Raw genomic sequence first — 27891 nt, forward strand, 5'->3', positions numbered from 1 at the left:
AAGACAACTGACAACGAATGAAGTGTGTCTCGCGTATTTATGGTTGGACGGCAGCACGTGATGTCACATTCCAGGGTCTGTGATTGGTTCTTAAGGATGGTGCCACATTCGGGCAACCCTGTCATTGGATGCTCAGAGTGGCGTCAAGGTCATTCAAGGTCAGTACCATTCCGGCGGCTCTGTCATTGGTCTGTAGAAAGTGACGTCAGCTTTGGTCCACGTCAACACACTTGGGTATATAAAGAGTCACGCTAGCGAGAACCGTCAGGTTGTCATGAGCTTGGAGAGGTGCTGTAGACGCATAGACTTGTTGCTGGACGCTCTCTTGTGTGAGGGCTGCAAAGAAGACAAAGACGAAGAAACAGAGCTCATTGATCTGACGACTTGGGTTCTCCATCAAAATTGTCGTGAGTGCCGATTTGTTCGCTACCTTCTCCAGAAAGCAGACGATCTCAATGTCCCACTCCGATACAAAGACAATCGGAGTACAAACGGATTCTACGACCTTAACACTCCTCAAACGTCTGGACTCCCTACTAGACCGATACTTGTGCAAGTGTTGTCGGTACGACAAGAACCAACTGTCCCTATCGGATTTGAGCACGTGGGCACCGGACCGAAATTGTCGTGAATGCTGCTATGTGTTCGACGCAGCCGACGATCCTGACCCAGATGTCTGTGACTTCTACTCCGAACGAGGAATGCCCGAGCAATACTACTTCCCACCCGAAGACTACCCACCTTCTCGATAAAGTATGTCTAGTGATCCACCTAGAAGGATTTTGTTTGGGAGACCAATTTCTTCCTAGGGAACTTGGTTGGTGCGATTGGACGGGTCAACACAGGGGATCGATTCATTACAAGCCTTCCGTGCCTTGGCATGATCTCTCACCTAAAGATCAACGAACGGCGTATGACTGTACGACGCACATCCACGGGCTCGCGTACTATCCACAAAATTTGTACCATCTGGCTCATGAGTTGAAAACGGATGCCCAACACCTCTACAAACAACACAAGACCTCGGAGCGTTCTCTAGTCGCTTACAAAAAGAGTTTGATCCAACGGCGATGGTTGACAAGCTGGGGGATGCCTCACGTCGAATTGGAACCTTTGGGTTGTCCGAAATTCAAGGATCTCCCGCGTCTCAGTTCTGTAGGTTCTTGCGGACAACACGAAGACCCTCTACAGCTTCATTGCCCTCAAGTGGAATGTTATCACTTTGTACAGTGGATGCGTGGTCAAAGGGGACTGGATCACGATACTCGCTACATCCATCATGAACGGACCCAACGATTTCTAGCCGCTCAGAAACCCAGGACCTGTCTACGGTCGATGTCCACCCAACCACACTATAGACACTTTCGATTTTGTCCCGACCGCATGTAAAACACGCCTTGTTCTTCTCATTAAACGTTTTTTTATTGGACATTCATGTCTGAGTTCTTTATGACGGATCTATATGTGTTTTTTTTTTTAAAAAAGTAGGACTCGAATGGGTCCTCCAAGGCCTCTGAATCGAGGACAAGTGGGGCTCTCAATCCCACGTGGCGTTTTTCGAGAGAGAGAGTTCCGCCCCAGACCCTCGGCGGAAAGTGCGGTTGAAAACGAGGTCGTCTGATTGGTATAAAATAGCGCATTCGAGTCCAAGAAACCCAAATGTTCAAGATGGAGAGCTGGTGGGACGTCCTCCCACCAGAGCTGCAGGAGAAAATTTTAAAGATAAAACAAAAAATGGAGCACCAGGATAACATGAAAGCCCTGGCGGAGGAGATTGGTGAGTTTTACCTACAACCCTTATCTGGCGATCGTAATCAAGGAGACTCATGTTGTTTCTTGCTATCTTTTTTCTTCCTAGAAAAGCTAGCCATTTGCCCTGTGTCATCCCACGCGGTCATCCAAGCCACTAATCCACCCTCCAGAAGTAAACCTGGACACTTCCGTTGTTCCCGATGTCACCGATTTCACAAAATAGGGAACCGGAGGCGTTATTATTTCCCCGATGAGCGGCGATGCCCTGGTTGCAGCCAATATTTTTGTTCCTGCCTCAGTTGAGGTAAAGTTCTAAATAGTTTTTTCCACCCTCTACATATTTTTTGTAAATAGTTTAGTCGACTTTTTTAGAAATCTTGTAAATAGGACAACTTTTGTTTATGTTTCGTTTGCATGCTCTTTTTTTTCCGTTCTTTTTTTTTCCTTCCCGAAAAGGTTGGGGACAAAAAAAAAGACTCCTCTGTAAATTTTTAGGGAATTTTTAAACGATTTTTTTCGCTGTAAATAGTTGTACATAGACGTTTTTTTAAACTTGTAAATAGTTTCAGAACGTTTGTAAATATATGTGACAAAAAGAAAGAACTTGTGTTTAGCTTGCATGCTCTTTTTTTTTTCTGTTGTGTGTTTTTTTATTCCCCGGGAGAATGCGGGTGACCTTCACAATTTTTTTTTCGCATTTGGTTAAAAAACAAATATCCTCCATCACTTTTTTAAACCCATCTTTCCGAACTATTATTTCCGAATTTTTTTTTCTCATTCCTAAGAGCTTTCATTTGATAATCTAGCGCGATGTTCATGAAGTGACATTGAACCGAGCACGTGCTCAAAAAAAAAAAAAAACAACTCGCATACTGTTCCTCATGAACTTCCATTTTTTATGTTCCAGCGAATGTTCTAAAATGGTGAGAAATGTCACGCATCCTTTTTTGGCTGTAAAAGAAAATCATTCCGAACAGTCCGTAAAACATCATTTATTTTTTGTTTGAACAAACAAACCACAACTCAAAGCGCTTGAGTTTGATTTTCAACTTGACCTTGAGAGAGACCTCTACTCAAGATTCCTTGACCTTGACATTATGAGGGGTTTCTACTCAAGATTCAAGACGCATTCTTTGTAGATGAACCCATGACATTGGTTGAAAAAGAAACAGAAAAAAGAAAAAAAATGGTTTCGTCCATGACTAGAAAAAAAATAGAAAATCCAATCATTCAACCTCGAACCGGCAACCCTGACCTTGACCGTCTCCTTTCTGCTACGTACGATTCAGTCATCTGATTTGACACATGTACATGATGACGTTAAAAAACAAAAACAACCTCAGGGACGGGAGTGTTCGGACCAATTTTTTTTTTGGCGCGAAATGACGTGGCAACGGCTGCAGTTGGCAACCTGTGTTTTTCTGAAACGGAAAAAAATTTAATCCTTCATCAAAGATAGTTCTTTTCGAGAGTCTCTCTTTTTTTTCACGGACATGGACGCTACCACAAAACAACAAAGAACGCGTGAACGTGTTCGTGCATGGAAGCAGGCAAACCGCGATAAAGTTCTTGCTCAAAAGAAACGATATCGCGAACGACACCGAGCAGAGATCAAGGAGTCCAAGAAACTCTATGCAGCCGGACATCGACCCCAAATTAATGAGTACCGTTGCCGATATCGCCAGGCGAAAAAATGTGCTCGGGAACTTCAGGCACAACATCAGCTTCTTGTGCCAAGTGGAAGCTTGTCGGTGTCTGAAACGGCAAAGGATCTCTTGACCGAAGCTCGCGCTCGTCTAGCCAGCCGAGAAGCAACAAGTTCAGGTGGGATTTTTTTCTCTTAGGAACTCGTTTTTTATTTCTTTTTCTCTCATTAAATGCTTTTATCTTTTTTCTTCCATTCACCTTGTCATTGTGACTCTTTATTTACAGCGGGAACAGGGAGTGTTCAAGAACAACGGGAGGCCAACAGGGAGCGAATTCGGGAGCAACAAAGAGCTCATTACCGCGCGAACAAAGCAAGGCTCTGCGAATACCAAAGACAGTACTACGCGAGCCACCGCGAACAAATTCGTGAGCGTAGACGACTCCATCGCCAAACCCACCTCGAACGAATTCGTCAAAGCAGCCGACGATATTACTATACACGTTGGAGAAAGTGCCTCGAAATTCGAAGACGGTACAGGGTAAACCATCCCGAGCAAATTCGTGACTACCGCCAACGATATCGCGATACAAGTCGGAGACGTGAGCTGGGTTCGTGTTTGCTCGAAGGCTTGGCGACCGATGCGCGTCCATCGCATGTCATTGATACGGCAGGTGGTGGATGGCTCGTACGTAAGTACTGGCTCCAGCCTCCTACGCCTCCCCACCTGAGAGAAGGTTTGGCGCGTGTAGACCGCTTGGCTCCTCCCGCATCCCCGTCTTTGTCGTCGGATCTATCCGACGCCGCCAACTGGCTAGACGAGTTATTGCTTCGTGCCTCTCCCGCAGGATCATCGTCCATTGCTTCCGACGTGGTAGCAGAACTAAACGACCTCGTACCACCCCGCCCCGAACCGGCGCGACGATCCACACGTCTCGCACAACGGCCGCGACGACCCCCCGCAGCGCCAGAGGAGGATGAGGAACCCGTGGTTGATGCCGCACAAATCGTATTGCGGCGCGTGCGGGCGAATCGCGCTCGTTCTCAGGCGCGAGCGGAGGTAGTCTCCTTCGCAGCCGCTCGGGCCGGAGTCACGCAATGCTCCCCTTCCCCACGCGGCTGCTTCAAACCGGCATACATTCCTTTCTCTTTGTTTTGCGCTTTTGTTTGCTCGGACCAATGAACTTCGTTTATTTGTCATTGTATACGCTGCACCAATCACAGGAGAGGTTGTGTTTTCTTTCGCGGGAAAACCCCTTGCGGCATGCAACGTGTTATGATGTTATGGAAAGGGATGGAGAGACGCCTAAGAAAGTCGTGGAAAGCAGCAATAAGTGTTTTATATGTTCATCTATCCCTACCAGTAAAAATAAGGTCTATATATTTGGTAAAACATCCACGGATTTAGCTGGAATAATTCGATCGTCGCTGGAATTTGACGTGAAGAAATACCGCGAGGACAGTAGTTTGTTTGTTTGCCGACAGTGTTTTCAGCAGTTGACTAAATACGAAAGAGCAGCGAAAAAACTGCGAGAAATCAAACAGGAACTACTGACTGTCTTTAGAAATAGAGAGCAGCTGAGGGAAAAAAGACTTGCACGCGATGAAAACAGAAACGATCCGGAGACGATCAACAATGGAGATGTTCGAGTGAGTGCTGCAAAAAGTCTTCGGTTCTCTACGGAAACTTCACATGTTTATCCCGATCCTGCCGCTTGTACTTCTTATACTACACGTCCACCGCTAGCTCAGTCGACTCCTGTTCCATCAAGCAGACAAGCATTACTCTTTACCGGAATTTCACCCATTCAAACCAAGAATGATGCTGTTTCTGACAGTCAGGGTGATGTTCATGGCGATCTTCGCGGCAACGTGGCGAAGGACTTCCATTTGTCAAAATCTGGATGCTCTGATAGCACCAGTGTGATGTTACAGGTACATTATTCGAGTAAAAACTTGAACAAAACCCTGCTTGGCTCCTACCAGACTCTTGGTAAGGCATTAGCTCACGGAGTCCCTTCCCAAATCGCTAAGGCTGTCATGAATTGCCCAACAGTGCGAATTTATGTCGTTTCCAGTGTAATGAAAGCTGTGTCAAAGGAAGTTTCAGGGTTATGCGGCAAGAGCAGGCCGTCATTGCTTAGAAAAACAAGCAAGGAAGATTTGCAGAATTTTGATCTTCAAAAGTTGTGCGAAGAATGGCAAGAAAGAGCGCCAATATTTTACGCGTTCCTGTTGAACACTGCCAGCCGAACAAACCGTAAAGGCACTTGGTTTGGAAGTGTTGCACTTGCAGGATCCATACTCTTGAAACAAAGAAATCGTGAAATGAACGCAACTGCAGCTGTGATGGGGATTTTGTTGAAGAGCAAAGCTGCTGAGGTAATTTTGATTCTATAACGTCTATACTGTGTTTATCGGGCAGAATCGAAGTGGGTCAGTGGAATCGGAAGGAATTGAAGGGGAAGATAATATATTTTTAGAAAATGTAAATACATGGTCTTCAGCGTAAAATTATGTCAAATTTTTTGTTTTAATTTTATCCTTGGTTCATAGTGTTTTTTTGGTTTAAATTCATCACGAGACATTTAAACTGAAAACAAACGAAACCATAAGGATAAAATTGGAAAACAACATGAACTATTAATATCTCTGTTTTCCAATATTGTTAGATATTTTCTTACAATGTTTGTCAGCACAGAACACAGAAGTTATTTTTAAAACATTAATTTGGTCTTGCCCCTTGTGTACAGTGAATGGTTGTGGTAACAAACACTCAAAGTGTGCTTAGGCGATTATTAATAATATTGTTGTTGGCAGAATTGATTGCCTTAATTGAACTTAACAAGTTCAAACATTATTGGGCAGCATTTTGACCTACCTGCAAATAGCCACAGCTACATGTAATCTAGGTGGCAAGCGCAGAAAGATCTTATTTCCACACTTACATGTACTTGATATTCTTCTTTAATAGGCTACTATTTCCAGGTTCAACAAGCTCAAACTTACTAATTCCAACTCAAGCATACTTAGTAAGCTTGATGAACTGGGGAAGGATCATGATGCAGATCTAATCACTGCTAGAGACCAGATTTCAGAAGAAAATACCAAATTAATGAAAGTAAAGGAGAGGATTTCAACAATTAAGGAAAACCTTGGAATGGCTGTAATCACTTCACCTGAATTGTTGGCTGCCACACGGGAGGAGTATGAATTGAGGAAGTCTTTTCATCCTGGATTCGTCATATCCTTTGACAACCTTGACTTTCAGTTAAAGAGGAGGAATATGACTAAGGATAACCAGAATCAAGACTACCACTGGGTCAACCACCAAATGGTGGAAAACCGAGTTTCTGGCAACTCCCTTGATGTCAGAAAAACTGATCCTGAGGATATTGTAAATATCCCAAACACCAGGTTTCTTCCCAATTTGTACGATCAGCAGAATCAACGTTTGGACTACATAATTTTGACATCAAGAATTTTAGTCTCATACTTTGAAGTCTTGAAGCCACTGCAGGATGCTTGCATATTCCACATACCACATAGGTACACAAGGGAGATGTCTCAGAAGTCCAAAAAGGTATGCAATGTATCATTAAAATGTTAATGTTGATTCTTTGGAGTAAAGTAAACATGGGGAATAGACCAATTTCGATATATTAAAATTCAGCCTAAAACAATAGACCTCAGTACAAGGCTCTGGGGAATAACTACAGAGTTTGTGGGCTTTATTCCCCAGAGCCTTGTGCTGAGGTCTATTGTTTTAGGCTGAATTTTAATATATCGTAATTGGTCTATTTTGGGGTCATTACTTTTGAAATACTATAAACTTCCATAAAATAATACTAATAGTATCACTGAAAGGATCTTATTGCATAAATTAACCCATTTGCCTGCCTGGAACATATAAACCTGTTGTTTGTAATTCATGCCTCTCAGTTCAAAGTGAATGCTTAATGTCTGTTGAAATGTTTTTTATTAAGAATTCACTTTTAAAATACAGTTTCTAAGAAAGTGTACACTGTTATCTTTTATCTCTAAAATATTGTATTTCCAAATGACGTTTGTTTCTCCCAACAGGTTCCCCTTGGACTTATATTCAAGGATGAGAATATTAACGACGACATGCTGGCAATTTTGCAAATGTTCCACACCTATCTCCCCAAGTCTAGTGATGCAGCCATTGGAGTGGATGGACAGCTCTTTTCAGGTGACCAGTTGACCGTAGAAAGAGCTGTCAATGTAAGAGCTTCAGTGGCAAATGGACTAACACCACAGGATCGCTTGGATGGGATTCACTTGCAACTCGGGGATTGGCATGCCTCATTGAAATTGCTAAGTGTAAGTGTCCATATTGGTGTACTTGAATTACAGTCAAGTCCATTTAAAACATGATGGAGGGCCAATTATTATGATCTGGTATGCACATCACCAGATATGCTTCAATTCTCATTTTCTTATCAAATTGATCAGAGAATATATACCGTAAATGTGAACTTTTGAAACTCAGAGCTATTTGTAAATGAAGAAGCAAATATACAGATAACTTCTGCTGAACTCTCAGAAGAAGATAATTCCCCAACAACTAATGACAAAGCCATGTTTTGTTCATCTTACCTAAATCTTTTATTCGATATCTGTGGTGCTTGATTATTGATTGATTATTGATTAGTATTATTATTATATATATTATATTATATTTATTTTATATTATATATTATATATATTATATTATATATTATATATTATATTATTATATATATTATTATTTATTTGATTATTTATTTACATGTAGGTTATTTTGGTTTTTATTTTTTAGTTGATCTACTCAAGATTCTATAGTGGCTCTTCAGCTGTTGACCAGTGTACCATGTTCGCGGACCGAACAGTGATAAACAGGAGAAATGTTTGCAGTGATGTCAAGTCAGCATACAGAGCAGACAGGGATTTCTTATCAACAGTGTTGAAGTCCAGGGTTATTGCTGCTGCCATGAATGTGTTGGGAATTGAGAACAAAACAGGGAAACCATCCAAGTTTGTTCTCCCTCCCAATATCGAAAACCTCCAGAAATCAAAGAAACTCGAATTGCTGCATGAGCTTGCTGGCAAGGTGGTGGATGGTTTTATTTTTCAAGACGGTAGTAATTTGGTGGACCGCATCCTTACTGCTGAAGAAAAACAGCAGTTGTTGCAACAGCAAGAGCTTACAGATGATAACAAGTTTCCATGTAGATTTCCTGGATGTAACAAGAAATACAAATATAAAAAGAGGAGGAATACACATGAACTTTCTCATGATCCACCATTTGTTGCTGATGAACCTCCTGTTGAGCTTACCACTGCTATGCCTTCACCACCCTTAGACAAACAACGCAACGGTGATGATGTCTACAATTATAACTGTGCACTTATGACTGATGCCATGTTATTTTTCAATTTCCTTGATGCCATAAAGGAAGGTGACGGTGCACGAGTCATGCGGCAGTATAAATACTTTCTTCTCTTGTGTAGAGCTGATGAATCACATAGCACCAAATATGCACTTGAGATTTTATACCAGTTCTTCTTAGTTCATGCTTTGTTGTCAAAGAGGGACAGGGAGCGGTTTATTTGGAACCGATTTGTGAACAATCACAGTGTGCAAGGGGGAAATATCCCCCTTGATGAAGACATGGAACACAGTAACAATTTTGTTAAGCAAGGGATAAGAAATTTGGGGCCTAATTTGACAGAGTCTGCAATTTCGCGAGTGTGCAAAGCAGAGAATGCAACACGCACCATTTTAGACAAACTTGATGGCAGTTTAAACAGACAAACCCACTCAGGCAAGCATCCAGAAGGTTCACCTGATAAAGACATAGTAGAACTTGTTAACAGGGCTGTTGACTTGGATGTTTTCACCGAAACTGATGGGCGGCACTACCAAACGTTCAATGACTTTAAGAGGGACAGACTTGAAGACCTGGACCTATGAAGTCTGTATAAATGGATCAACAAGCACAAAAGGAATATCCAATTGGGCTCACGTGCTAGATGAATCATTTCATTGACGAATCTTTCTTTCAAAACCCCAATCCTTTCTTCGAATATAGCAGCTGTGGATCAGTAATAATACACAATGTATGGCGGAAACAGTTAGTTTTGTTTTCCCTCGAGTCCTTTGTCTTCGGAAACACCAGGACTTGAGGGAAAACAAAACTAACTAGTTTCCAAGGGACCATACATTAACTGCTTTGTTATTGATTTAGGCTTTCCCTTCAACAGTCACAGCAAAAGAAAGAAACAAAAAACTGACAGGGCAACAACTGCAGAATTACATCCTGGTCAGGATATATTTGTATTTGATCAGGGACACATGACCAAAAATCAACCAATCACAGTCCTTGTTTTGTTAAGTGAAAGTCTAGGTATATTAATCCATGGTTCAAAGACTTGCTAGCATTGCAAAGGATGTTGCTTCTTGAGTGTCTTTAAATCTGATAAAACATGGCAAAGTTTTTAGCGCTCATCTTCTTACTGAAGTAATCAAAATCAGACATCTTGCAGTTTGTGTTTTATCAAGTCTAAAACACTTAGCTGTGCCTCTTGTTTAACCCTTTAACTCCCAATATTGCCACTTATAAATTTTACTCTGTCTAACGCCAGACGATTTTACTCGTCAATGGGGAACCCCACGGGGCTGGAAGGGTTAAACTTGATAACACATTTCTACTCATTAAGTAGACATACTGTAAACTTGAACCACAAAAGATATGGAGTACACAGATACTAACCCCTACACTTATTATAGCTTGTAAATGTGTTTAAAGAAAGAGATAGATTTAGCTCAGTGACAGCCATTGAATAACCCTTCAGTTATTTATTTTGACCTGTTTGATTGTTTACTGAATGAACACTGTCTTTTGTTTTTGTTGATCATTATTAATAATATTCGACAAGATATTAGTCTCCTTTGTTGCCATTCAAGCTGTGGGGATGAGGAGCATTGCGTCACACCAGCCCAAGCGGCTGCAAAGAAGACTAATAAGATAGAGATTTTATTTTAAAAAATATTAGAATGAAAAACACATGATTACTAACATTTCATAAAATTGCAAAATAAAAAGGATCTCATTTCATGCAGATCCTAAATTTAAATATTAATGGTGATTGTTAATAGGTTAAGGTTGTTTTATCACTACGGCCTCTGATCAGTTTCATAGGCTTTAGGCAAGCAATGGAAATCCACAACTGTCTGTGTGTAGGTGAAAATATGATTTTCTAGTCAGGTGCTTGCTTAACTTCAACTAAGGTGAAGACCATTGACATAATTGGATTGGCCAAAACACAAGGCCACATAATTGTTATCATCTATAAATTATGACAATACTACTCAGTAAAATCCTCTACTAGAATTTCTTACCAAAAAAAAAACAAACAAACAATATTCTACAATGTTGTAAAAACCTTTTATTTCGGGGGAGGGGTGGGGAAGTTTAGGATAGTGGAATAATCCAGTAATTTACTAATCCCGATTAGGGTCAATTAAATGTCCACTTAATATTAATTGCCTATTAATAGTAAATAATTACACACCATATGTTCCTGCCAAAGCTGTAAGCAAATCATTGTCATCATCAACAATATCTACATCACATGAATCATTGGGTTGATTGGCAAGGAAAGAACTTGTATCCATCTGGGAAAGTGAAATGTTGTCCATGACCATTTCAAATAGTTCATCATCAAGTAAAATATCACTCCATTCGTCAAGTAGATCCTCACTAAAAACAACATTATTGTCATCATCGTCATCATCATCAACAGCATTAGCATCATTGCTGTTGACATTTGTGTCATGAAAAGTTTCACCAATTACCCGAATAATCTCTTGTGCATGCCTTTTATGCCAGATTTCCACTGTTCTGTAAACATCAGACATTTCAAATATGTGCTCCAGGTTATGAAGAACCTGTGAAATTTGAAGATCTCCGAATCCTAGCATGAATTGAATGTTGGTCAATGTCTTGAGATTTGTATTTGCAGTCATGCCTACAAAATCAACTAAAAGTGACTTGTGATACTTTATCAGGCATTTTTTTACATGTTCCCTCTGTAGTGGTTGAATATCTCTTTTCCTGCTTGAACTGCTGCTACTCTTTGCATCTACAGACACAGGATATTGAAGTGAAGTTTTGCATTCTGGCAAACCACAGTCACAGTTATTGGCGCAATTATCACAGCAGAGATGTTTCAATAGAGGCCTCTCATTATCATTGTTGAAGTGTTCCAGAATTGCTTTTCTTCGACAATCAGTTGATTTAATAAACAACTTGATGTCTCCCTCCACATGATTCAAAAGCATGCCATGATACAACAAAAATGAGTTACTCTGATGGCCATCACGCCCAGCTCTTCCAGTTTCTTGAACAAAGGCTTCAATATTCTTTGATGGCCCATAATGGATGATCCTGTGAACAGCTTTGCAATTGACTCCCATGCCAAATGCTATAGTTGCAACTAAGACCCTTATGATCCCATCCTCATGTTGGAAGGAGCTCAAAATGTTTTTCTTGTTTGTGGCAGGGGTGCATGAATGCAACATCTCTACTAAGGGCAATTTTTCACCAGTGCTTGTCTTCTCAATGAACGAGTCTTTCCGTAATAGTCCTCTTAGCATTCCATAGATAATCCCACACTGTTTTATGGTCTGACAGTAGATTATGGTCCTGTCACACTTATCTTTTAATTTCCTGATGTCTTCTACAAGCCACTCAAAGAATAATTCGAGGTCACAATCTTTGTTCATCTTTATAACTGAATAGGTAAGATTTACCTTGTTTGGACTTTCTTTAATGTCCAATGGATCCTGCATTAGGAGAACTTTTTTGATGGTGTCTTCAGTGAGCTTTGTTGCTGTTGCAGTTAATGCAACCATTGGTGTATTTGGAGCAAGGGACCGCAACTCATACAGCTTTCCATAGCAATGACGAAACGCAGCCATCTTATTGCTTTGGGATGTCCCCCTGTAAAAGAAAAACCAATAACCATCAAAAATTTTAACTGCAACAAAAACAATGAAAAGGATGGTATTCCATCAATTTGCGTTGCAAAGCAATATTAAAATTTTATAAGGCATAGTAAAGTGCTAAGAATTAAGCAGACACTTTGAGCTTATATATATACAGACTCCACTTACCACTGCCTTATTACGTGGGCTTCGTCGATGGCCAAAGCACATAATTTTTTGGAATACACAGAATTTCCAAGCATTGATCTCCACCGTTCGTTTTGGATCCAAGCTTCTGGGGAGCCAAAGACAACAGAAATCTTTCCCTTTTCTATCACAGTCGCCTCCTCTTCAGTGCAAGAGCTACTGCTCGCCGCTGTAACTCCCTTGCCTCTCAAATACTCCACTTGATCATCCACTAGAGTGAGCAAAGGCGACACAACAACACAAATGTGGCCTGGCTGACTTGATACGTGGTCGATGACTAACGGCAAAGCTTGAAAAATCAGAGATTTTCCGGAGCCAGTAGGCAAATTAACGAAAATATCCTTTTTCCTTTCAATTAACTTCGATATTGCTAGTTGCTGATGCGAATTTAAAGCCTGTATGCCAAATTTTGACGCTACACGATTGAACGCTTCTTCGAGATCCACCATTATGTTACCGAAAGAACTGCATCATCTGGTCAAATAAAAGGAGCCAGGTGATTGGTTGAAATTTAAGGCGCGAACATTCGCAAGAAAATGAAAGCCACACATTGATTGGTTTATTCCGAGAAAGGAATGTATGCCGGTTTGAAGCAGCCGCGTGGGGAAGGGGAGCGTTGCGTGACTCCGGCCCGAGCGGCTGCGAAGGAGACTAGAGCGGAGGTAGACCATGAACAGCGTCAAGCGGCCTTGGAGCATGCACAGCGCATCCAAAACGCTATTCGGGAAGTCGTGGTTCGTCCAGGACCGGATTTGGATCTGGCTCGTGCGGCTGCGCAGTTTGAACGTGAAGACCGTGTTGGATCTTGTGTGGCAGCTGAGTTCTTTGCAGACACATCCTGTTTCGAGGAGATGTCCTTCGGGGAGCTCCTCGAATTTTAATCTGACAAGTTGCGGGGTGCGTGTGCGGGGCACCAACTTTTGTGTTTGAACTGAGTAGGGACCCTACGGAACTGGGGTGACTTTAAGGAGACTCTACTCCATGTCTTGTATATATGGTAACTATTTGTTACGCGTATTTTATTTCCTTCTTGTTCTACAAATAGTACCTTGATGATTCTAGTTATTAAACCGTTTGATTCGGAAAAAAAACGATCCTGTCTTGTTTATTTCTTCTGGTCGTGAGGGGCTTGGGACTTTGTGACATCATCCCTATCTCGACCCATGGGACGTCATTGTTTGAATTTTGAATTTCCCGACCGTTATCTTTGTATCCAGCATGGTTACGCAAAACACCCCAACCTGTTTCCTGAGGGTCCGTAGAGTGTCACGTGTCTGTGACGTCATGATTTGAATGTCCCCCTAACGTACGTGTCCCGCGCAACCAAATTTGAATTTCCCGCCCAAATTGGAATCGACCAATCAGAACCCTCCCTTTCCAACCGTCAAAAGGGACGTGAAGTATCCTACACCACTACTGACAGAAATATCTCTTAATACCAGAACTGGTGATGGTATGACTAATGGTGCTGGTAATGTAATAAAATTGATACAAATACAGCAAAGTGACAAACCTTCTGGTTTTGTATGGGTGCAGTTTGATCATCCTGATGTTGGTTAAAAAACAAGACATGACAATAGGCAATTGTATACAAATGCTATCCAACCAACATGGACACCAATTACACCAATCACAACACAGCTTGCTGTTGGTAGAACAATATCTGTTCAGGTCATAAGAAAACAGTTTCCACTGAGACCTGCTGCTGCTAAAACTATACATAGATCACGAGAGGACACTGAATCTAGATTAGTAGTTAACATTGAGACTAGAAGAGCAATTCCCCACTTACATTATGTGGGATTAAGCCGAGTGACAATAATAGATGGTCATATCACAGACTTATGTGAAGATAAAATAGCTGTCAGTAGCGATGTTCAAACAGAGATGCATCGATTGAGAACTGAAGGACAGCTACCACTTTCAATAAAATCTATATATGAAGTACCAAACAATACTATCACAATTTGTTTTCTCAACACGATCCTTACATAAGCACATGAAAGATGCATGTTCAGATATAAACTATTCAACTACTGATGTTTACATTTTTTCAGAAACTAGATTTTCGCATCTTGATGATAACTTATATAGTTTAACAAATGATGGCCAGTACAGTTTATTCAGAAATGATGCTCAACCGAGAAATCCATCTAATATGCGATCCTTTGTAGTCATCTCGACTACTACCCAGGATACCCATATTGTTCTAACAGAAATGGTGTGAAAATAACAATTCTTCGATTTATGGTCACTCATATAACCATTGTAGGAAGCTATAGGTCACCTGCAGTATCAGTAGAACAATAATTATTATGTACTGTCCTGAAGCATACCCTAGAATCACTACAAACTCAAGTTAACTTATTTATTGGTGACTTTAACGTCAATTACTTCAACAAAGCTCAGTGTTCATCACTTAGCAACTTACTCATAAGAGACAATAGTTATTGGCAACTTGTTTCTTGTAGTACCACAAATAGTAACACCTTTATTGATCATATAAACACTTACTTACCAGAATCACAAGCAACTTTTCAAGTTCTAGAAACTTACTTTTCACACCACAAAGCTGTCTGTGCTTTATTAAACTGCTATTGACACAAATATGCCCCATTCACATCATGATAAACCTTTGACAAATTTTAATTGAAATTAGAGGTAAAACAGGTGTAAAAAATAGAGATTTGCAATACAACCCCAGAGAAAGGTCACTCTAAGCTCGCTCATGATTATTTTATTAAACAAAGCAATTCATGGGTATCACTACTAATACCACTACACTTGTTTGATATTCTATGATTATATTATTTGCAAGATACTATATTATGTAGACTATCTTGGGTTTTAAGTACATAACTGATTCTTTGTAACTTATGGCTCAATTAGGATTTTGTTTGATTCTTATTTCAGACACAGTGGCACATAGCACACTCATCATAGTTAATGTACATTAGATCATAGAAATAAAGTTATTTGACGGTTTTTTTTTCAGACCATCCATTGATAATCCTTCAAGCACAGGTAAAATAGTTTTTTTTTCCTTTTCATCTTTGAAATATCAATTTTTTCTCATATCCATTTTTCAGATGAAGTTGAAGGCTATATTCACAACGTCACTAGTGCTAAAACTGCAAAGAAATCGGGAACGAGCTACTTTAATTGCCAACTCCAAACAACAGATACGAAACTGGTTAAAGCAGAGGGTTAACATCCAACAAGCATTCGAGATGAAGTCACCAATCAAGATCAAAGGCATCAAAAGATCTCTTAACAAGAGTTTCTCTGGTGCAGATGATGAACAAATCGAAACTACAAAAGCAGCAAAAGATAACACCAGCCACAGCTCCTTTTGAGTATGAGTCTCTTGGATCTAAACTCCTTTCCATCACTGAATGTTTAAATGCCAACATCTATAAAACTGTAGATGTTAAAGTCAAAGTAATAACAAAATCACAAAACAAACAGCAAATTATACGTAATGAAAGAAAGTTGTACAAAGCAAGCCTGATCATAGTTGATGAAACTAACTCAGTAAAACTCATAGTATGGGAAGAGTTGAAAGACATATTAAATGCAGAAGATAGTTACCATTTGAAGAATCTCACTGTACGCATTTTTGGTGATGAAAAATATCTCACTTCAAATGAGAACACAGCTGTGGAAACCATTGAACAAATACATCATGTTAACATTGACGCCAAAGATACTCAAGACAACATCTGCACGGGCATATGCATTGGTGTCAGATATAGTCTCCAAGAAGGATTCCTGTTTCATTTGTAATCATACTATAGAAGAACCTCCTGAAAAGGGGCACTGCTACAACTGTGCAAATTGCCACAACACCTTACTGAAAACAACAAAGAACACCAAACTAATGTGTACCTTAACAATGCAAATGGCAGATAACAAGCTTACTACATTCACTTGCTTCAATGATGCTGTAAAAGCTTCCTAACAACCATCAATAAAGGTGATCATGATGTTGCACAGATCAGCCCAGAAGTTCTAAATGGTCTTTTCCGAAATAGTGGTAAAATAAAGTTCATCTGTGACACAGCCACAAAAGTGGTTGTTAAATTCTTTTTGTAATATGTAAGGATCATTGCTGACTTCTGAGGACGCCTCTCGAAAACGAGTATAACGAGCACGTCAAAAACATCGAGCACATCAAAAATGATGTGCACGTTATCGTTAACATTGAGGACAATGAGCACGTCAAAAATGACGTGCACATTGAAATAAATGTCCTGGTTCTATCGATTTAATCATACAACGAGCTAGTTGTCACAATCTTTTGAAAAACATCCCGCTGGTTGTCAATGACACACTCGTTTTCATCGTATCATTAATGATCTACGATAGATCGACAAGATCGTTAACATCGTGTCTATCCTGTTGATTGTCAGATAGTGTCAGAGATCATGTCGATCGAAGATCGTAGTATCCTTGAAAATAAACAGTTGATTAGTATTTATCATTTTATGATTTATGTGTTAAAATAGTGGCTAGGAGGCCCTAAACATATCAGAAGTTGAATTTGCATCAAATACTTAAATTTAAGGACGGTCTCATTGCCTCTCTACTCAATTTCTTCAGAAGAGGCAGAAGAGAGTTTCTTTGCACCTGCTGTGCGTTTGAAGGAAATTCTTTTACGACAAAGTTATGCTGCTCTCTATCCCCCAACTTATCTACATCGTCTTAGCCAGCAAAGAATGTCAACACACAGTACTGCAGTGTGTACGGACAGGGTACGCTGCATGAAGGGTTTTTCGCGTTCATTTACGGTCAATTAACGTAACGATTGAATCTGTAAACACGTACTTTATTACTTGTTTGGTGACAATTCAGCTATAAAAAAGTCTCAGATTGTAGCATGCAGTATGTCTGTGTTTTCGTAAGCAAAACTTATGAAAGGGACGAGGGACGAAAGTTACAGGTACGAATAGACCCTTCTCCAAAATGGTGGCAAAGGATTTGAACGAGTTAAAATTAGAGTGAATGAAAAATGGATACCAGAAATAGAAAGAGCAACTTTAGTAACCCTGAAAAGTATTAGCGTGTTAGGTGTTATATCAGCTGAAAAGTTGAAAAATGAAAAATTTACAGATGTCTGTATTACTAGGGAAATTGGCCATACACCCCTAAGCATCCAAACATCTGCACATTTGTAATGTTTCAATTTTCTCAGCTGTTATTACACCTGATGTGCCGAAACTTTGCAGGGTTACTAAAGTAAAGGTGCTCTTTTATCAGTTATTAATTTTAACGTAATTTTCTGCCGCCATTTAGGAGTTGGCAAGACAACTCGATGAAAAAATCACAGCCATTACTGCAACTAGAACTAGAAAAAGTCAATTATTAGGACCCGAGATTTACTTGCAAACCTATCTAGCTCCCCTCCCCCCCTCCCTCCCCCTCCTGGGTATCGACACCATTAATTCAGAATCACGGTGCTACTACAAACGGTTGTAAAGCAGTTAACGACAAAAAGCAAACTACGTATAATTTAAAATTATCCCCCGGTAACTACATGCCTTTTCTAGAAGAGCATCTAATTTTCTGGCTGAGGCTGAAAGTTATGTTTCACCTTTGTGATTTTAGCCTAAAACTTCTTTTTAAAGTTGTGTGGTTTTATAAGTTCTAGTACTCAGTTTTCATGCAATAAGAAAGCCACATTGCTAACGTTAAAAGAAATTTCTTTACTTATTTGGGTCAATATATTTGCTAACGTTAAAAGAAATTTTTTTACTTATTTGGATCAATATATTTTTTTGTTGTACTACAGTTTTACATTACTTTTTCCTTTATTTGTGCTAGTCACAAAAAAAAAAGGGGCAAAATAAAGGCGTTCTTAACTGCCACTCAGCCGTAGTTTTTTATGTTTAAGGCGAATGGCTGGCCCCCCGGTAGGGTGAGTGCAATGGCTGCCAGACATAACAACGAATCCGTCACACACAATGGTTCACCTCAAACGGGGGTGCACCAACACGCCAACTTCGCCGGGGAATCGAACCCCGCCCCTACCAACAAATAACAAAAAGACAAACACACAAACGAGGAATTGCATCTAGGAGATGCCTCGCCTGACTTACACTCCTAAATGACAATTCGACAAAACGACAAAAAAGACTTCAAAACAACCGGACAAACCAAAACAAGCACGACCCAGCACAAGGGTGAAAAGCGACCCACAAAAGGCCACCCGTCAACCGACTTACCCAACGCCAAGACGTTGGTTTCACCCCCGAAAAAAGGCCAGGACATGCACACGCAACACAAAACCAGTACCTAAATATGAACAACCAGAGTATCATTATGTAACGACGCCACCACACCACGACCACCCCACTGACGGACAAAATAACGACGACGGCGGTCAGACTGGAAACGACGGAAAAACAACGGAAGATTAAACCGAACCCGAGACTTCACACGCTCCATAACATCAACAGCCGAAGGACAAACACCCCTAAAACGAAAATCATTCCGAGCCCGAGAAACTTGCAGACATTCAACATATAAACAAAAACCCGCGGAACCACAGACAACTCATCAGCCGAGAAACCAAAACGCGCATGACGAACCAAGATAGAAGGACAAAGAGGAGAAGCCAAGAACATAAGAGACTGAAGCCATAACAAAACACTGACCGCCAGAGGACAGTGAAAAAACAGATGCTGAAGAGACTCGACAGGAGCAGAACAAAAACAAGCAGTGGAAAGAGCATAACCAAAACCAGCGAGCCGTTCGGCCGTGTAAAGGACCCCGTGAGAAATTTTCCAAGACAAATCAATAACTGGACGATCCAAATCAAAAAAGAAAAGCTGACGCCAAGTAGAAGACCAATAAAGAGAACCAAACAAAGGAAAGAACTTCTCCTCACAATAAGGAGAGACAGCATTCTCGGACAAAAGAAACAAATAAGCAGATTTCGTGGTCAAAGAAGAAACAGGACAAAAATCAATACCCGAACCAATACCCAAAGAAGACGCTGTAAGAGATCCTTTACACGCCCGCCAAGCAGTCAACAGAGAACGATAAAAATGAGGCAGAGAATCCGGCGAAAAACAAAGCGGAGCAGAAAAAACGAGATGCGGAGGAGCGGCAAGCCGAGAACAAAAACAAAAAACCAAGAAAGAGACCCAAGAAGACGGAGAAGAAACAAAACGACGAACCCACTGAACATGAAGAGCCATAACCTTACACTGAAAATCTACAACAGAAAAACCACCCAAACAAGAAGGCTGAACCACAACACGACGAGCGACGAAGTCCCGCTTACCGCTCCAGAAAAACTTAAAATTTAACGTATTTAATTCAACACTGACCCACAGGGGAACATGAATTAAAGAGGCCACGGTTAGGAGCATAGATTGAAGCAACCCGAAAAACAGAACCACGAAAAGAAAACTCAACCAAAACAAAACGACCATCAAACTCGCAAACCACAGACTTACACTCCAAAACCGAACGGTACAAAACAACCACACCACGAGAGTGATTGGTACCAAAAGAACCAGCACACAAATAACCAAACCGAGAAAACCAAGAAAGAAGATCATCATTAGAGACTGCGTGGGTCTCCTGTAGACAAACTACCGAAGGAGAGAGATGGGACAGCCACTGGAGAAACCCAAGACGCTTGTCACCATCTCTCAACCCATTAACGTTTACAGAAATTACAGTAAGAGCCATAATATAACAAAAAAGTAGAGACAAACCCATAACAAAAACTAAATGATGGTGAGACAACGGCTAAATTAACGGCGCCTAGCAGGGCTAGGCGAAGGAGCACGACGACGGGACCTATGAGGATCCGGGCTAAGAGGAGGTCTCTCGTCCCCGGAACGAGACCGGGAGCGAGAGGACGGACGGAGGGCCATCCCCGAGCCAGAACTACGAGAACTGACCCGGGGAGGAAGAGGTGCAGTAAAACCATGCGAAGGCTGGGAAGAGCTCCCAGCCTGCCCCGAAACGACGAGATCGTCCGTGGATGAAGGAAGAGCTGCCTTCAACCTCTCAACCATACTGACAGTCTCTTCTCTTGACACAAGAGAGGGATGCAACCCCCCCGAACCACTACGTCCAACTTTGACTGCAATTTTAGAGCTAACAGGTCTAGCGTCCACCAAAGAGGCCGGAGCATCGTCACCCGAGTCAGATAGTACAGACCCCGAAAGGGGAGAAAAAGACGGGGAGGAAACCTCCTCCTGAGGCACACCCACCTGACTGGTGGAGGCCCCCGAAACACTGACAGAAACCGAAACGCAATCGACGCTAAACGAAAAGAAAAGGGGATGGCCTTACTGACAACGATCTCCTTGACTTTAGAGACAATGTTCCCAGTAGACCTGTATTGTTAAAATGCGAATTCCGTTGTTTTCTACACTTCTTTACCAATCTCTATACATCATAAAATATCACCTTTGGTTTGTGGTTGAATTTGCTTTTGTCCACTTTTGCTATGAAAGGAGCCCTGAACGGAACAATTGGGCACTGCGGGAGATCCCATGAAACAACATCTCTTGCTGATTGACACATCCAGAGGAGTACCCAGGCTAATTCATGATCATGTTAACGTTTTGCTATTTTGCTTTAGTATTTCAATTTAGAGCACAGTTTAAACTTTCGCCAGTTATGGGAGGAATGGAAAGCAAAAACCTCAAGTATTAAACCCAACAGTTCTGAAAACTCCATTCTCAGACTATTCCAGGTCAACTTTGGAAACGCTTCGATTCATCCAAATCATCGCTTTCAGCAGACAAAATAATCAATAACATATCAATTTCCTTTGTGGGTGATTTCATGTGAGCTTTTAGCATTTTAAATATCATGAACCTGAGTGCCGGAAAATAAAGCATGCATTGTGTAAATAGAGAACTGATGTGATGAACAATGAACAGACAAATGAATTTCAAAATTAAGCAAGCCGATTTATTAATTTTTTTAGCTGTTTACTATGTGGGTGGCTCTTCCTCCTCCTCCTGAAATGAAATGTTTTACAGTTCATATACGATTTCATAGAGTGGACAGCAACTGTGGAATTGCACACATTTTAGGTATCCTACTTACAAAACAGTTGCTGCATTCAGATATTTTAATGAGCAAGAATCCCTTTCAATCCGTCCTCTTCGAATTACATTTCCGCATGCTTTTCCTGCGAGTTCTTGTGTCCACAACCAAAACAGCTCACATCACATGTCAGTATTATCACAAACCCGAGTGAATCCAATATGGCTAAGGGTTAATGGGAGTATTCGTGTTAGACCAGAAAGAGGCGTAGCTGATATATCTTTATGCCTTTTGTCACGTTTGCTGAACTTCATGAGTTGTCTTTCGTTTAGACACCACGGCAAATAAAATTTCCTTTGGAAGGTTTTGAGCCATGAATCAGGCATATTATCTTTTGGCACCATTGTTAGATTAGATTCTCGACTGGTATATTAGGATAAAAAGCCGAAGTTTAGACAATGGCGAAAATTTGCAACAAACGGATTCTACAGATATTGCAAAAATTTAGCCATAATGTTTCTTCGTATAATACAAAAAGGTGCGGTTTAGCCATAAATTAAACGCTACATTTCTCGTCTTCAATACAGATGATCCTTGATTTAGCCGTACATTAACAGCTAAATTTAAGAGTCCGTAATTTTCACTTATATATTACCAAATAATACTCTCTATTGAGCTTAGATCGCTGCTGCCCAGGTTTCGTGAAGTGAATCGTGCAAAAACAGAAACATCCGCTCCGCCCTTTACCTTACAACATCGCTGCAATGCATCGCAAATCGTACAATTGCGAGATCTCAGTAATTTCAGCCGAGCTGTTGCTCATTTTTTTGTTTTCAGTGACATAAGTCTGCGTATCATGATGTTTATTTCTTGAATCAATCGTCCGCACTATTTTGTTGCGTTTTGTTTAATTTGTTATTTCCTTTCTTAATACCTCTCTAGTTACTTTAATTAGCTATGGCTAAGGTTTAACCAGAACACTTACCACTGATAGCCATCGACATGATCGCCATTCCGGGCAGTAAGAACCATGCCTTGGTTGCGATGTTTTATTCGAGAACTAAATGTGGCCATGTTGCTGAATAGACTCACGAAGAAACAATACCAAAACAGCTGAAGAGTAGCGTCCTTTTATAAGTGACATTTAGGCAGCGTTTACCTGACATGGTTGGAATTGTTTACATGGAACTGTTTTTGCCAGAAAATTCGAGTCGTGATTGTATGAGCGAGCGCTGCACTACACTTTTCGAACTGAACAATGCAAATTACGCACCAAGATATTAACTGTATTCAAATCGAGGCAGTTTCGCTACGGATGAAACCGTATTGTTTCCAAAACACTTCACATTTTGCAACGGTTTCAAATTGACACGGTTTCAGTAATTATTTCTATCGGTGTTGTGTAACCGCATTGAAAATGATAAGGTTACAAATGAAACCTTGTAAACGCAGCCTTGCAGAATTAACACTCTACATGAATGCATCTGTTGGGAGTTTTTAACATGTTGTGATTAACTCTTGCAGAGCGAGATTCAGTAGAAATACTGAGCCGTTTACCCGTGTTCGATTACTTCGAACATCTGTATATTAATTTCACGGAGGTGAATATGACATATGGGAGTGGTCATATGAAGAAAGAAAATTATTTCTGACAAATGGTTGAATTGAAGGACGAATGAGGGACAACCTGGGATCAAACAAGGATATGTAATAAGAAACATTGGCACTGTCTTTCACCTAAAGGCATTTGAAGGGTGAATACTGAGACAACTCTTTTTCCTTTCTTTGTCCTCGGAATGAAATCTCCTTTAAATAATTTGACAGATACAAAGTAACCTGCGCATGCGCTGTTCTTTTTAGACGATTCAGTGTTTACCACAATGATAGAAGACTAGCATGGGTTTCGAATAAATACATCATTACTTGACTTCCGCACATAAGATCGGCGAGAGGCCTCTTCAGAGGGTTCCAAGGTTTGAATCAATTGCGTGGCAGCGTTCAATGGGTTTGGGCCCGGTGCAATTCCTCCCATGCAACTGATCCTAGGGGCATTCCGCTCTCAAGCTTTGGGAATTGGCGAGTTGCGCTACCACGTAGGTCAGTGAGAAGTTGTGAACGTTCTGGTTTTTTTCTGGCAAAGATGTACTCCTCTATTACAATAGACCTTTTTGTCGCTAATTTGATTTGAGAGAAATGTATGGGATGCTCAGGGGGCAACTTTATCTAATTCTCCCATTGGGGTATTCGGAATTTAATTGCAGCTTATTAATTTTAAAAAATACATTTATAAAAAAAATAAGGAATTGAAAATGATAGTAATATTAAAATAGCTATAATTAAATTAAAATTATATTAATTCTCCTTAAAATATTCTTCATAACTGCTTTAAACCTAGAAAAAGAGTCAATGCACCTAACGCTTTCTAAACGAGATGCTTCCGTGAAGCATACACCGGGTTGCCTGTGGTATGTGCTACAGAAAGTCAGAAGGCACTGAATTGTGTGGAATTGAAATACAGCATTCCAGTCTCTGAAGAATAACAAATAAAAGAGAAGCGAGAAACATTGGCTTCTGGGCTGACCTGTTGATAATTTTCAAGTTCCCTCACAACTTCGTTTCACCACAAGTGTGCCCTCTGAGCATCTGACAGCTTTGTAATACTAAACTTCACTGGAGTTAAACCCTGTTCAGTGGGGTTAGTGTTAGGATGGGAGACCAAAACAATAAACCCCTCATAAAAAACAGAAGCATCTGATCGAAAATACTATTAACGCTAACAAATGCAAACTCAGCAAGGTACAGATTTTGTTAGCTTGCTTTATGCAAAACAAATATTGATGAAAAAGCAAATAACTATTGATACACAGTTTTTAGAAAGAGCAGAAGGAAGTTTCTGGGACGGTCGATCGAGAATAAAATATTTACGACATGAAAACAACATTAATTTTGAACTGTGAATATAGAATATAAAAAGTTACGATTAGGGACAAACATTTTGGGAGATTTTTGCTACGTTCAAGTAAATTGCAAAATTGAAAGTGACATGGCCAGAATTCAGCGGGCGCCGTGATTAAGTTACCACGGCATGTTTACTCGCCAAACAGTGAAGCATCTGTGTCAAATGATGGCAAGATACCGGATTTTTGTAAGTTTCTTTTTCTGTCAAGTGTTATAAAAGTTTGACACTGAAATGAGCGAAGTCAAAACAAAGATCACAATCGCCCAACTCTTGTTTATGCAAAGTCAAAATTTACTCTCCAAGACGCATACAACGTTATTTATCATCGGGTAATTCCATCATTTTGGAAATAGCAGCTACTTTATTATTCATCTGCGTCACAAGTTTTCACTGATTTTGGGGCTCATTTTGTTGAAACTCAAGCGCGCTTCCAACAGGCCTGTGAACCCTTCCTGCTTACTGAGCAATACTAAAAAACTTCTCCCATATCACATTTCAACCTTAAGCTCGGAAATTCAATACACAACATGATATTATAATTCACAAAGGCAGAAAATACCACAGAATCCTTTTCCAGCAAAAAATTTATTGAAACAAACAACATATTTGCTCTATTTCATTGCATGCGTGAAGACAAGAAACTCAATTGTGTCAAATTACCATGTACTTCAGGTAAATACAGCTCACTTTGATTTCGTCTCGATGGGCGATAGATTGTTGTTGAAGTCCAGTACTCGTCGCTTTTGAGATTCCTGCCTAGTTTATCCAACTGACTTTCCATTATTGAGCTCCATAAGGGTATATTTTGTTTAAGGATCCACTAAAACGCCATCTGCGTTACATGACTTTCGATGCCATTGCAGGCTAAGTCAATGATTCCACTATGTCCAACAGAGAAATCTACGCAGTTCCACTACCCTCTCGATCCTAAGAAAATACGCGCAGACGGCTCTATGTATAAAGACACCACTTACCAGGGGAGTGACAGGCAAGACTTTTACTGACACGGAAAAAAAAATTAAATGAAAAAATAAAACAAACAAACTAAACGCAGACCTTGACTGGGTTTGCCATAGGTAGCCATAGATAATTCATGAATAATATTTGGAAAAAGCTTTAAAATACAAAGCAATGTTCGGCATTCTTTTAATTCATGAATAATATTTGTAAAAAGCTTTAAAATACAAAGCAATGTTCGGCATTCTTTCTGAAATTGAAGCTTAATTATCTCTCAAAAATGCATGGTTACCCCCAATTTTCTTTTTGGATACCAAGAGTAGTTACTAAGATCTACTTTCTCCGGATAGTTTTAAACCTCGCAAAAATATCCTTGTAAGTATTGTTAGTAATTTATCTGTCTTGTAAACACATTGCTCAAAAAAAGAAAAAATGTCTGAGTGATAGGTTAACTCTCTCTCCTTTTAAACAGGGCTTAAGGCGAGTACCCGATTAAAAACACCTCACCATTATTCTACATAATAAATGCAAGGTGTCAATGTTTGACATTCTGGCGTGAACCTGTCAGTAGTAAATAGCACTAATCTTTTTCACAGAACAATAATTTAAACTAGTCTTTGTCTCATTTTTTTTTCCAAATTTGTTTTTTGACTGTCACTAATAGACCAGAAGTTCGGACCAAGGTATTTAACAAAACGTTAAGGGCGTGTTCGGGAGGAAGAACATGCATCGGTTATGCTGAAAAAAAATTGCCCTGTGTAATCAGGAAGAGACCATTCTTAATCCTCATTTTACCTAGGTTGAATACGCACTCAGATGGATTGAAGAAACTTTTTGCAGCCTAAATGAAGCCTAGTGAAAAACTAGGGTCAGGTTAGGATTAGTTTTGGTTATTAAACATTAATATCAATTGATCAATTACAGAAATGTAAATAATAAAAAGAACTGTGTTAGTGATGAGCATGTTCGTCGTTGTAGTGTAGTGGTGAAGACCCAGTGACACAGTACCACAGATCTGGAGGGTGCGAGTTTGAGTACCGGTAAGTGCATAGTATACTTCTTTGTTCCCTTTCTATATTGTAATCTTGAGACTGAATGAATACAGAAACCGATAAAATGATACCAAACAATTAAGATGTGTTGAGACGCCTAACACAGAGCTTGAAGACGTACAGTATGGGTGTTTTCAATCCTTTTTGAGGGTGTTTAAGCTAGGTAGAGTGCATAATTCAACTGAGGCAAAATGCGGATCACGGATTTAACCTAGCTAAAAACGGATTCAACCAGAGAACGGATTTTACCTATTGTTTCGTTTCTACTAAACTTTCAGTAGTTCAAATTTTACAAAGAATATGTGGAATTTACAATTCAAAGCGATATTCTTTACTTAAGGTGGACAGTGTGTCTAATGTGTGGAAAGTCAGTTGAATGGATAGACTGGTTTCACAATCTCGCAGTTCTGTTAGATTACCCATTTATTATTGCTATTATTATCTCGCAGTATAAAACTTTGGAATGCTGTCCACATTATGAGTAGTATAGGGCGCATAACGTAACCTACACCACTTGAGAAGCTACAATTAGAAGTAAAAAAATTAGGTACGGTACCTAGTACAATTCTAATATACATAATGATATGAATCTCTCTACTTAGAGAGCCAATTCAGAATATTACTAAATTCTATACTCTGTAAAACCTGCACAAAAATATGATGATATCATTATCTCTACTAAAAGCCTATTTAGAAAATTATTCAGTTTTATACTCTCATTATATCTTATAAACCTACACGAGGCCATCATAATTTGGTTATCCCTACTAAAAGCCTATTTAGAATCATATCAAACTCTTATCCACTATAAAAACTGCGTAGAAAATAATTAAAATACAGGTTTTGCGACAACCCTTGTGTTTCTGGATTTCAGAACAAAAAAGAAAACCTAAAGTCTAGTGTCCTTATCGCCCTAACTAAGTATTTATCGTAAATGTTCTGGCAATGTTCAAAGTGTTTGACATGACCGACTTCTGCATCCGCTCAAGTACACCCCGCGCTCTCGCTCCTATTAGCTTCCTCACCGACTTCTCTAGGTGTTTAGAATAACCACCCAATACGTCAATTATTATGTTGTACTGTTCAACCCTGTAACCATTGTATCTCTGCTTCAGCTCCCACATCATGGGACCATACTTGAGCGTCTTTTCCTCATCTTTCTTGGCTCTACTCTCAATCCATGGGCAGCTCATTTCAATTGTGTAAACTTCTTTCCTCTCGTGGCTGACAAGACGCGTGTCTATCCGATTTGCTCTTACTTCGTTGTGCTCTGCATAGATGGGAATATCCCAAAATGCTTCACTCGTGG

General features: G+C 40.1%; 2 protein-coding genes and 2 pseudogenes across 2 annotated transcripts; 2 read left to right on the top strand and 2 right to left on the bottom strand.

Moving 5' to 3' along the window:
* The window catches only part of LOC138031724 (uncharacterized), a 73846-nt pseudogene extending 59023 nt beyond the window's left edge, over positions 1-14823 (top strand).
* Positions 5438-9374, top strand: LOC138032099 (uncharacterized). Its single transcript, XM_068879688.1, has 4 exons — positions 5438-5779; positions 6372-6980; positions 7481-7741; positions 8220-9374. The coding sequence occupies exons 1-4, from the start codon at positions 5438-5440 to the stop codon at positions 9372-9374; spliced, it is 2367 nt and encodes a 788-aa protein (XP_068735789.1).
* LOC138032100 (uncharacterized) lies at positions 10968-13045 on the bottom strand. Its single transcript, XM_068879690.1, has 2 exons — positions 12579-13045; positions 10968-12405 (listed from the first exon to the last, which is right to left on the bottom strand). The coding sequence occupies exons 1-2, from the start codon at positions 13043-13045 to the stop codon at positions 10968-10970; spliced, it is 1905 nt and encodes a 634-aa protein (XP_068735791.1).
* Positions 14824-18890: 4067 nt separating the features above from the next.
* Positions 18891-19972, bottom strand: LOC138031725 (uncharacterized; annotated as a pseudogene).
* Between the last annotated feature and the right edge of the window lie 7919 nt (positions 19973-27891).

This window comes from Montipora capricornis, chromosome 14 (assembly GCF_036669925.1).
Source record: "Montipora capricornis isolate CH-2021 chromosome 14, ASM3666992v2, whole genome shotgun sequence".
In the NCBI taxonomy this organism is placed as follows: domain Eukaryota; kingdom Metazoa; phylum Cnidaria; class Anthozoa; order Scleractinia; family Acroporidae; genus Montipora; species Montipora capricornis.

Coding starts and splice junctions, on each gene's coding strand:
- LOC138032100 (XM_068879690.1), bottom strand. CDS start 13,045: ATGGTGGATCTCGAAGAAGCGTTCAATCGTGTAGCGTCAAAATTTGGC. Junction 12,406..12,578: donor GCCCACGTAATAAGGCAGTG/GTAAGTGGAGTC, acceptor TTTCTTTTACAG/GGGGACATCCCAAAGCAATA.
- LOC138032099 (XM_068879688.1), top strand. CDS start 5,438: ATGAATTGCCCAACAGTGCGAATTTATGTCGTTTCCAGTGTAATGAAA. Junction 5,780..6,371: donor TGAAGAGCAAAGCTGCTGAG/GTAATTTTGATT, acceptor CTTCTTTAATAG/GCTACTATTTCCAGGTTCAA. Junction 7,742..8,219: donor CCTCATTGAAATTGCTAAGT/GTAAGTGTCCAT, acceptor TTTATTTTTTAG/TTGATCTACTCAAGATTCTA.